At 44.4% G+C, this 12,788-nt stretch overlaps 1 protein-coding gene across 2 annotated transcripts in view; it reads right to left on the bottom strand.

The window, feature by feature from the left end:
• Positions 1 to 2,024: 2,024 nt before the first annotated feature.
• The window catches only part of SLC67A2 (solute carrier family 67 member 2), a 247,332-nt gene continuing 236,568 nt past the window's right edge, over positions 2,025 to 12,788 (bottom strand). For both annotated transcript variants that reach the window (XM_078656131.1, XM_078656132.1), the window contains exon 6: positions 2,025 to 3,144. In XM_078656131.1, the coding sequence (XP_078512257.1) occupies positions 2,336 to 3,144 (809 nt within the window). In that variant the 3' untranslated portion in view covers positions 2,025 to 2,335. The remainder of the gene's footprint in view (positions 3,145 to 12,788) is intronic.

The following is a 12,788-nucleotide window of genomic DNA, read 5'->3' as shown; positions in this document are numbered from 1 at the left end:
TCACGATATTACTGTTTGAAGTGTTGCACAAATACTTTACATATTGCCTCTGAACCAAGCTACTAGAGAGACGAGCACAGATAAATTTAGGGTTAGCTTGTTCATCACCCTGACAAGGACAGCGGTAGCTGCTTGACCAGGGCTCACTAACTAGTCAACCAATAAGCCAATTTCTTACATATATGCACCTCACAATTGCATCCCACCAAATGGTACATTTTCAGCGTAAATAAAAGTGATTATAACATCCTCATAGCTCCCCCTCATTCGTCTGCCAGTTCTTTCGTTATCCCACAACTTTACCTCACATAGTAAACTCACCCTAATTTCCGAGCTGGGTAAACCCTAATGTGCTTTGCACAGACACTTTTGGCCTTCAAAGTATTTACACTTGAAAATATTTAATTAAGAGTTATTTAAACTCCTGCATTATTCAAGACAGCTTCACATATTCAACTGTCCTACTGACTGACTTGCATATTCAACTTGCCACTCACATGTGGGTTTCCCTAGTGCTTCAAAACAGTCATTGCCACCGCAGCACTAACAATGTATCCTCCTTGAAAGATATGAAAACTCTGTCTTCAATTGAGTCACCCAATAATGGACCACCAAGAAAATGTAAGATCCTCTGCAACATGTGTCCACTGTAAGCACTCCACTGTGACAGAGTTAACTCTTACTAAGTCAAATGTTGTAACCTTTTCTCATGTTCTACCATTTTTCCTCCATCCACTTTTTTCTCTGCTCTTCTGTTTACATTGCATCAGCATGACATACTCTTGATGTCTTTCTTAAAACAGACTATAGGAGGCATAGCTTTCTTGTGGCTCTCCACCTGTCTTGGTGAATAATCTTATGCGGCACAGTGGTAATACACCAGCTACACACCCACTTCACTCCTAGTTAGTGTCTGCCCTCTTCAAATTAAAAGCTTCTCAACATTACCTGCTTATCATCAGTTTTCCCCTGTTAATTTATTTCCACTGATAGGCAAATCTGGTTGTTCCACCATCCCATTAAAAAATTATTATAAATTAGTGCGACTGACTACCATGCTGTCATTTGATACTGGATGAGTTCATGCTGCTTGATTCTCTTTGGCATCGTTAACTGAGATAGTCTGCTGATCCATATGCACTGCTTTCAAAACCAGTCTCTCTTACCTAACCCCAACTTGGTGGTTTATTTCTTCAGCAAAATTATTTTCTTCACCATCATTACCTTTTCAAGCTACTGTCTACATTTCTCAACGCTTCCCACAACTTCAGTTTACAGTGAGCTTAGACCAGAATTAAATCTTAAATTCCCGTCAAACTGAACTATTGCAAGAGTATCCTCCTGTGTCTCTACTACCCCTCCTTATAGCACCTTGGCAACTACTGAAATTCATCATTTGCACACTGCTCACCATCCTAAGTCTAAACATACAGGAGAGGTCTCATTTATTATACCTAACTATGGATGTTAGGTTTCTCATTCATTTCCATATTGTTGTGGCCAATTCCAAAATGGCTTCACTGAAATTCTATCTTGCACACACTATCCCACAACATATACAGGACATCCTTTTGCCCCACAGTACTTCACAATATGTGAACCCTCTCCTCCACCTCCAGATTCAGTACATTTTCTAGCAGGTACTCTTCACTGAAACCTTTTTCCCAGGATTGGAGATCTGGCAACATTTAAAAACTTGATCATCAACTTCATTTAAGGTTTCCTACATTTCCGCTACATCACAAAGTTGACATAAAGTGCACAGAACACACCATGAATTCTCCCTGGACTTTACACTCATGGTAAATGCTCTTCTAATTTTGCAATACCTCACTCACCACATTCTCTACTAGACAATGTTTCTTTTCATGCAATTCACCACGGACTTCTTGCGTACTGCTAGGTGGCTACCTTTTAAAACCAGCGCTCAGCGAAAACAAGGAAAATGCGCCATATGTATGATAGTGCCCCTGGAATCATTGGTGCCAAGTACCTTTGGAGCCAAAAAATAAGACTGCTCATAATGCCTCTGGAAGTTTTTTAAATTTTACAAGGTGCACTTAAATATCTCTCAAATATTACCAAGCTTGATCTTGTATGTGAAAATCTTAGACAAAAATTGCGGCATTTCTTAAGGTTTCATAGAGGTATGTGGGATTCCCTTTACTCAAGCATCTCAGTGTTTTATGTGTATTACACAATGAGGTATAAAAGTCTAACTCCAGCATTGGTACTGGAATATGAGCTAATGAAACCTAAGGAAAAACCAGCTCTGGCTTACCTTGTTTCACTGTTTTGCCCATCAGCAACTATATGTTAGCTTATAGGAAAATCTCTATTGTCTTTTTAATTTGGAGTCTGTATGAACACAATAGCGTCGTTGATTTATGAACATCATCATTACAGCAGACAAAGCCAATAATGCACCGAGGAGTGGAGGTCCACAAGGGCTAATTTCTTGAGCAATTCCAGAAAGAAGAGGGGCAAATATTCGTGCAACTGAAGTTACGGACTGCCCAACGCCTAAAAGGGTGCCACTGGCCTGATTTCCACCTAAAGTCAGCTCAAGGTCAATGATGCAGGTCCTTCCAATAGTGGTTGAAAATTCCAAAAAAGTAGAAGATACAACAACCAGCCAGATGGTGGAGGCAGCAGAATGCAGCAAAATTAAGGAAAAAGTTAGAATGCTTGAATGGAGCAACATTCGGTATGTGTTGTACATGTAGAGTCTTGTTATTGGTCCAATAATGAAACCAGCGAGGGCACCAAGTATGCTGCTGTAGCTAAGGAGGTAGCCAGTGACCTTCGGTTTTATTCCAAATCTTTCTTCAATTCCAAGTACAAAATTGCTGTAATAAAGCATTAATGCAATAGCCATTAGCATACGTACCAAAAATATGTCCCATAACTCGGAGCATGCTATCTTCATCATCTTCCTCAAAACAGAAGCTACTTCAGTCCAGAGAGACGGGGGTGTTTTGTAATGTTGTGATCCATTAGCTATTGGCTTAGATTCTTGGTTCAACTGCATATTTTCTGGAATCATCTCCACAAATTCGTTGGAGTGGACAGCCGCTGCTCCAGTACTCAGACTGCCTTTGTTTAAACCCGAATTATCATTCCATGGTAGTATCCATACGAGACCTGAAACATAAAAAGTACAAGTTACACTACGTATTGACTCTTCTCCGAGGTCTGTATGCCTGTTCTCTCAAATCAAGTAATAATCTCGCCAGCAGTGGGAAGAAACCGGAATATGTTGAACAGTAATAAAAACAAGTTTGTGAAGCACTATCCATTGCCCATGCACAGACCAAAAATATGATTGTATTTACCTCAGATTGGCCTGTATTTTATTCGTCTACGTAGTGGTATTTACTGATAAGCAGTCAGTCAAGGGTGAGCTGAGGTTACATTTGAAACAGATGTACCCGGATTTCTCAGTTTAAAACCTTAAAAATACCTGAAAAAAGTATGCTTAGGTGGCATTAGGGTTATTGCTCGCACCTCTACTTTAAATAGACCAAGAAAGGCCCTCCAGTTCATTCCAAAACAATCCCGCCCATCAGTAATTGATGCTCCTATTCTATTTAGGCTGGGTAAGGACAATGCTATCTACCTAGGCTTGCTCATCTTAGCTGAAAAAGCTTCAACGTATTCAAGATGCAGCAGTAAAACGAATCTTTGGTCTTTGCAAATTTGACCAGCTGCGGTTCCTCCATAGGAGCGGAGGAGTACCCCCACACTCCTCCCCTCGCACACACACACAAACACACACACTGCTGCACAGAAAGCAGGAAAAATAAAATGGTAATAAAAAGGATTTTATCACCATTTTATTTTTCTAGCTTTCTTCTGAATGGGAAGGGCACAGGGGGCCAGTGCATCATTGCTGCTGATTGGCAGCAATGATGAGTGGCCTCTTCAGTATGAATTGCGCATGCCGGCTTGACTAACTACCTTGCTACGACCAAACTGCCAATGCGCAATTCAACTCTCCAACCCAGCTGTCTTTCACAGCTGGGTTGTAGAGCAGGCACAAGTCTCCAGTGCCTTTCAGAGAACCGAGACAGCCGGCCCCAGCCAATCCAGATGCTTCACAGCATGAGAGCAGCATCTGGTATTTGGCTCTGTGACGTCAACTTGCGCTCGGAGGAGTCTAGAGGCAGGGACTTGTTGAGCATTCAGGACGTGTTGCAGGAAAAGGTAAGTATATTTTATGTTTTGTTTCTTCTACTTTTATTTTAATGTGTTTTAATGTAGTTCTTTAATGTGTGTGTGTTATAATTTATGTAGCGATAGCACCCCACCGTATTTTTGTGTCACCAATCACCACTGAATATGCCCTGTAAGAAATTGGGTTATTAGTTGTGTAGAATGTGAGTCTGGCACAAGTAGTAAGTCTACAATTGGCTTTTTACTGAGAACCAAGTATCCCATTGTAGCACTACACAGGGTAGCACGGCGGAGCATTCAAAGCCTACTCACGAGAGGTGGTGTGGGCTAATAAACCACAGTCTGCTGGTATGCAACAAAACTCAATAAACAATTGTGTAATCAGTGCTTTTTCTTTTAAAAAGGAAAAGTACTTTTATTACACACACACTACTAAATACTAAGCATTAAATTACAAATATGGACATCCACTTGATGGAAATACCTTTGGTGTAATCTTTGTATCACAATATACCAATAGTTGGCCCTGGACGACATAGCCAGAATAACCCCCACCTATTCAGAAACAACACCTCAATATAAGGACTTATTCTTATCAATAAGGCAGGTAGAATGTCATCATATCAATATAGGAAACCCCACAAAGAATGCCAGTACTGATAAACAATCACTCAGCCTTCCATTCAAAGATCACATACACTAATTACTATGATCTAAAAACATGATATCATCTCTTAATTTGGATTTTTCTGTTTGTTTTAGATTCAAGTCCTTTTTGAATTCTTAATTTAGCACATACAAAACTTTTTAAATCATTGGATATACACTGAAATCACAATAAATAATAATAGAAATACATATTACATATTACATTTTCAATACACAAATACATAACATTGAAGATAAAGAAATGCAACACATAGATCGCTCAGATTCTGTATAAATTTTGCAACCACAATAATATCGAAAATACCTCTGGCTAAAGTCTTGCTCGGTTATATTTCTGAATGATTTCTGAGGTAGTTGCCAAATAGTGACCCTCCTTCTCTCACTCTAATAATTTTTTTAAAAGAAAAACTTGTATTTTGAGTGAAAGTGGTAACACAACAACATTAAGACCTATTTGGCCAATAAAAAACTGTTGACGCGTTTCAAACCCAAATAAGTTTCTTGAAGGGTTCTCCTCATGACACAGAACACTTGGAGGTGTTTTCTTCCACCTGGGCATCCTTTTGCCATAGTCATTCCCAGGTACAGTGTCTGCTCAACTGTCGCTCCCTTGTGAAAGGCTTTTAAGTGGGTTGGAAAGTTCTAGAACTCAGGCACCCCTGGCCAATCATAGGATGCCACATCATCCCTCCAACCATGTCCGAACCCTCCTGCACAGCATTCTGGGACAAACCAATATGGGGACTTCAAGTTGTCAATAGAAGAGCTCTGCCTCATCGAGGACACAGCTGCCCGATCGCTTCCCATGAAAAGTTAAAAGGTTAGTCCTTTCTGTGTTGGCTCCAGAGGTCTGGCCCTTCTCCTTTGCTTCAGTGGGCTTCAGCTGTACAACCCAGGTGCACTCTGAAAAGCTAATTAACAGATAAAGATTTCTTCCCCACTCCTTTATTTGTCAGAAACTAAGTCAAGCACTTCCTGAATTGAGAGGAGCACAATGAGAGCGCGCACATGGAGGGAGGGCGTATAGGTAGATTATTGGCTTGACTGACCTATCCACAGTATAGAGGAAACCCCATTACCCAAATTGTTGGACTAATGGGAGAAAGGATGTACTTTCAAACCATTGTCCATGAAGCCTTTACAAACCACTACCGGCTGCTTTACGGCACTGGGGACCCCATTGCTGCTGATCATTTGAGCACCTTTCTTGACAGGGTGCAGTTATGGCAGTTTCCGGGGGGGAGCTTTGAGGTACCCATAATGGAGCCAGAGATCAGGGAAGATGTCAAAGGCATGGCGAGGGACTGCCGAGCTGCCGGCTGAATGTTATCACACTTATGCCCCACAACGTATTCCTAGACTGGCTGAAATGTATGCTGGCACTTTTGCAAGCATCTGCTGGCCATGACTAGAGAGGTTCTGACTGTCTCAGTCCCTACACCCTTAAGCGACACCACTGATGTGATGGCATATTGTCCCCTCTCTATTCTGAGTTTGGACTATAAGATTTTTAAGTAAAATCATGGTGAATCGGCTGCAACCCCATTTGGCTGAGCTTGTTCATGAAGACCAAATTAGCTTCATCCACAGGCAGAACACATCCCATAACATCCAGCGCTTATACTGAGAACTAGATAAAATGGATAAGGCCCTGCTGCCCAAGGCTCGGATACTTTTCATAGGCATATGGAAGCCCTTCAATACCCTCTCATTGGACTATTTGAGGGTGGCTGACTAGAATGTCTTTGGGAGAAGGCTGGAATAAACAGATCGAGGGATTGTATAGAGGCGCAAGGGTGCGGAAACATTTCTTACCCTTTTGTGGTCTGCCGGGGCACGAGATAGGGGTGCCACTTCTCTCCCATGCTTTTTGCACTAGCAAGCTAGCCAATTGCCTGCTTCCTAAGACTGGACAGCCGTGGCATAGGTATCCTGCAGTGTGATGGGGAGCATATTTGCTCCCAACACACAGGGACATGTTGATCTTTTTGAGAAACCTCCGAACAGTAATCCCATGGAGTGTTACATTATTGGATAACTTTGGGCTGGTTTCCAGGCTCTGCATGACTTGGAAGAAACCATGTGCCTTGCCGGATTCTCTGGACTGCATGTGTGCCCGGGGACCGGTTGGAACCGAGAACCCTTAAGTACCTGGGGTTCAGAATATATGCCAAGCTGCGGGAGGGCAATCTTGGAGGTGTACTGGGCAGTGTCACATTCTGGACATCATTGCAACTCCCCTTCATAGCCCAAATAGCACTATTCAGATGGTGATCATGTCAAGCTTCCTTTTCTACTTTTAAGTCTGCCAATCTGGTATCCGGGAGCCTGGTTCCATTTCTTGAACACATTGCTCAGGGAGCTAATTTGGGATGGCCAGTGTGCTAGGGTATCAGTGCGCACACTCCAGAGACCCACATCCTTGTGTGACCTAGGAGTCTCTGATTATGAACTGTACTATCCTGCAGTGCAGCTACAAAGGATCGTCGATTGGCTGGAGGGGCTTTCACAGGCTGAGCTGGGAGAGTCTGGAGACCCAAGTAGGGAGGGCATGTTAGTTGTGAGTTAAACTTGACTCACCTTGTAGACCACACCTGCTTTGCATCGCACTCTGTTGCTGGAGAGGGGCACACCGATAGAACTACTCGACTCTACCCTGGTGGGACTGCCAAAAAGTCAGAGAGGGTTACGTCAGTGCTCGGCGCATCGTGCCTTGGACAGCTGTGCGGGTGGAGATGTTAGGGGACTGCTAGTTGGATAGTACTTTCCGCACCCTAGATGACCTGACGGCCGAGGATAACCTAACTGGGGCAAAGTTCCTGATCTATGGTGCACTGACTGGTGCCCTGCGCCACTTCCTGGCACCAGAACCTCCAGTCCATGACCTCCTACAATTCCTACTCACCTTTGGCTAGGGCAGACACCTGGTCTCCTGGTTGTATAAAAATGTACTACGGATGGGGACAAATGCCCTTCCAGCCTTAAGGCTTGGTAGATCCTACACACAGGGACGTAGTGGGATCGAACACTACAATATGCCTTCACCTACACAAGTATTATGAGTACAAGTATACTCAGTTCAACTACTTACACTATACATGCCTCACACCGCACAGATTAAATGTCATGCTAGGTACCATGGAGCAGAGCTGACCCAGATACGCTCCTCACCCACGCACACAAAGCACTCCACAACGACGGACCAGCCTACCTGAACAGCAGACTCAGCTTCCACACCCCCACCCGCCAGCTCCGCTCCGACAGCCTCACCCTCGCTGCTGTCCCCCGCAACCAACGTACGACCTCCGGCAGCAGATCCTTCTCCTACCTCGTCGCCAAGACCTGGAACACCCTCCCTGCCCACATACGGCATACCCAAGACCTACTCGCCTTCAGAAGACTCCTCGAGACCTGGCTCTTCGAGCAGTAGCAGCACCCCCTACCCCTCCCCCCATCCCCTCAGCGCCTTGGGACCCTCACGGGTAAGTAGTGCACTTTACAAGTACTCTGATTGATTGATTGATTGACAAAGGCTGGTTTCCTCCACATGGTGTGTAGCTGTCAAATAATTTATTGCTTCTTGTACATGGTTGCAAGTGATCTGGAGCGTATGCTTAGTTGCCTCCAACTTCACACAGTGGAAATTTACTTCTGGGGCTGTTCACTTGGAAACCATAGAAAAAAGTGGGGAATAGGTTTCTGGACCTTGAATTGGGAGGTGCCCGCCTGGACATTGCCCGCCACTGGAAATCGCCACATGGCTCCCACACAGCCGGTAGAGTCTGGAAGTAAGTAAATTGGCTGGTGCCAAGGAGCCCATGGGGGTACAAAAACAACCAATTGCGGACTTATGGGCTAAAGTAGCTTCCTTGAATATGACCCTTGATTACTGGTGTAACATCCTCAGGCCGAGGACTCCCCTGCAGATCTGGTATTGGTCCGGTGCGCTACGCCAGACCCTGACCTACCCTTGCGGTGGCCCTACCCTGTGAACCACTGGAATGAAATACCCAGAGAGAGTCCCCGCCTGAGCTGCTGCCTCGGAGTGTTCACAGTCTCCCCCGCCTCCCCTTCTGCTGGCAATTTGGGACACCTCAGCTGCTAACTACACTTGCTAGTCCCTTTTTTCTTTTTTTCCCATCTGTTTGTTGGAAGTTGTATATTGGTTAGAACAAATTTCTTAGTTGTTGAAGGGTGTCATTATTCTATACATATACATCTGTACCACAGATGATTAACAACATGGTGGAATACAAGCAGCAAAAGCAGTAACCTATGAACAAAAAAAGAAAATATCGAGACTGAATCATATTGTGATCGTAAGATGTATGCACTTATTACACTAATACTCCTGTCACAACAACCATGTACAAGAGGGTGGTAATTTATACATGTATACCTGGGATCGCTTGACATCAATAAAGAAACTTAAGAAGCCAGAAAAAAGTTCAGGTGAGACACGAGGGGACTCTTCCGGGGAGAAGGGTCTTTTTTTTTACCTTCCTTCTCTAGTAAGAAACAGAGAGAACTTCTTGGTACTGGATTTGTGTTTCTGCAGTCCTTATATTGGCTGTGGGCTTCCATGCAGGTACGAGTGATGCCCATCAACAGGAGTACCCTGCAGAGCTTAAGCAGGGCCTTTTAGCTTTTTGCCTGCAGAGAGGAATGGGAAGTGTTCTCAGCTCCACCCTCAGAAATCAAGATAGCACTAGTATCAATGCAGGTCATTATTAAACAAGCATTTACAATGCAATGGTTTCGCCTTTGGAAAAGTTAGAGCTATTGGCATTGTAAATGACAAAATTTGTATTTATGTGTTGGTTTTGAAAACGGATAAATAAATGGCATTGTCATTTACATTGCCGTTAGCTTAATCTCTCGCAAATGTGAGACCAATTGTACCCTACGGACGAGCTATTACATGGACACTAGACACCACTGCCCACTTTTAAGCGTTTTCCACCCACGTCTTCCGCCCTACCTGTTGCCTCCACTCCACTTCAGTGTTGGCTCCTGCCCCACCCTGCCTCCTGCCAGCAATAAAAAAAGCGCTATGACGTTGCCAGTACTGACTGCATCATAGTGGGGTTTTAAAATAAGTTCAGGTATTTCTGCAGAGCAACAATACTGCTGTACAACATGGCTAAAAAAACATTGACAAAAGCAATATCTCATATAGGTGAGACCTATTGGTTTTGCCAGCCAGCGCTTGTTTAAATTTAAACATACGTAATTATGCAAAAAAAAATGCAAATATATAAAAATAAAGAAGTGGCCCCAGCAGCTTGACTGCTCTGTACTTGTGATAAGAAAAAATGCTGTCACTCAAAGTGCAAGAGAGCCAATAGATGGTGTGGGCTGATGCATTGCTCCAAGCTGTATGCTATGCACCCCCCTCCGTTTATTGGTCTATTCAGTATCGATCACATTTTCTTTCTGCTCACCTACACCATACTGCATGAGGTGATGGATCGCCCACCTGAGCCATTATCTCTCTCCACGGTGAGTTTTACATAGAGTGTGCCTATGCCTAAAAAGTAGTTCACTTCTGTGTAGGGCTAGAAGGAGGTCAGAGTGACTGTCACAAATACTGTGTGTGGGGTTGGTCGCAGTCTATGTCACTGTACCATTATCCGGACTGGAAGAATCTCTCAGAGACATGATTGGCAAAAACAGGCGAGTGGGCATTTTCAGTTGTGGGTAGGGTTAGGAGGAGGTCACAATACCCGTCACAAAGGTTGTGGGAGCAGGCCACAGTGACCGCTCCAAGTGCTGCCTGTGTCCCTGTACCTTTATTCAGGTTCGAGGAATCTCTGAGGAACCGTGGGCGAAAGCATGCACTGTTGAAGCCCGGAGGTGATAGGGAGGGGCTTCGGGTAGAAACATTTAATTGGATCAGCATATTTGCTTTTTACATAATTAAATCAAACGTGGTTTACACTTTGTAAATCCATTAGGCATGTGTACAGTTCGAGGCAATCGGGAGCAGGTTATTTGCCCAGGATCACACGAGTTAGAACCTCTCCCACCCCAATCAGACCAGTCTGCGCCAGAACTGTGCGAATATTTTGGGGTGGTACCTAGCGTTGTATTTAGGGGTTTCTCCGATTTTTTACACCATGCAGATAGTGTGTTTTTTTAATTATTTTTCTTGCAGGTTGAAAGGAGGCCCGATTTGTAGTGTGTGTAGGTGTTAAGGTCACCCTGATTCACATAAGAGCGCTTTGTGACTCCGTCGGGATTCTGAACCACTATACAGATGGTACAGTGCACTATGAACTGCGGAACAAAGATCACCGTTTTATATTCCCAGTTTTTCTCGCGTAGTGTGATCCTCGGGAAATCGCTAAATCCCCACGTACTATCGTTACCTTCTCTAGTAAAAAATTATGAGTGCCTGTGTTGGAATCTACTACCAACAGATACGCATTTCACTGCTTTACTGCACATAGATTTAGGCGGGGCAGACCACTTACGTGCAAAATAATTCACCGAAGAGCTTTAGGGGCGGTGGGAAGAGAGAACTGAAACTTAGGAGGGAGAGAAGCAGTCTAGAAAGTGGGGGAGGGGCTGGGAAGAGGTGGGGATGGCTGGGAACAGGAGGGCGTGAGAAGTCCCCATAGCCACGGATGGGGTTACGGAGCACTGCACGCAGGATACAGGAAGGCCATGGGCTGACGTGCTGCAGTGGTCAGTCCTGGTGTGCGGCTGTCGTGCGGTGGCTGTAGCCTGGACACGGTTATTTACGCTGCACTAGTGGGTCGGGCGTCTTGCTAGCGCTCTTGATGCCGAGAACTTTGAAGCGCTAGTGGTCTGGACATGTTTGCATATTACTAGTGGCCTCGACGTCGCTGTGAACTGCGAAACACTAGTGACCCGGTCATCTTATGAACTGGGAAATGCTAGCGCGGATGGACCCCAAACTGGGAAGTACTGTTGCCCGGAAATCGTCAATTTCAAGACTCTGGTGGTCCTGCCATTGTACACTGTGACACCGTGTGAAACTGCAAGTTCGGACTTCGCGAACCTAGAAGCGCGGTTTGCGGGTCTGGACGTCACGAGCGAGAGACCCCAGAGACGACGGAATTGCCGAAGGATGGTGGACTCGTCACTGGATTTCCCCCACTCGAAAAAGACAAAAACATCACGGGAAAAAAAAAAACCCGCCCACAGCTGCATGACGTGAGAAAAGGGGCGGGATGAGAAAAACATCGCCGGAACGCCCATGAATCGCCTCGAACCATAACAGACAGATCTCACTTCCAATGGCTAGCCTCCATTTATGGAGCTAGCCAATGGAAGTGAGAGGCGGTGACCAAGCCACATACTCTTCTCAAAAGTTTTCGCCTGCGCCAAAAAGCTGCGCGGCGCAGCTTTCCATGAGGCGAAACCTAAAAAGACTCAGAAAAGGAGACAAAGGGGACCAGACAATACTGGAAGTAGCTCCCTTTACACCCCCAGACTAAATTAAATCTCTCATAAGCAGTCACTGGAAAAAAATGAATTTTGTACAGCAAAATCGCTGCTTCAAAACATGCCAACATAAGACATGTTAGAACAAGTGTGAACACACCATAAAAGGCACTGGGGGCTTAACTACAAAAGTATGGTATGGAGCTACAAAAGAACATCATAAACATGGTCTCACATCTACAATTCATACCAACCAAAAGCGTTTTGAAATACAAGTCCATTGGGAGGGTGAGTCATGCCCACATAGGATGCAGCATTATTTCCAAGACCGGTCTGAAATGAGTTCTAAGACAGTAAGTGCAGCTGTTTTTAACCACTGCTACCAACAGGGATTTGTGGGTAAACGTACAGTACTTCCCAGAAAAGTTAACTGAAGTTTTAATTTTCTTCAGTCAGAATTTCAGCACTCAAAAACAATGGTTTCATACACAGTAATTAATCAGAGACGTCAACGGTGCTATTAACACATG

This window comes from Lissotriton helveticus, chromosome 8 (assembly GCF_964261635.1).
Source record: "Lissotriton helveticus chromosome 8, aLisHel1.1, whole genome shotgun sequence".
NCBI lineage: Eukaryota > Metazoa > Chordata > Amphibia > Caudata > Salamandridae > Lissotriton > Lissotriton helveticus.
The sequence above is the reverse complement of the archived record's forward strand: the minus strand, read 5'-3'. Positions and strand labels throughout refer to the sequence as shown.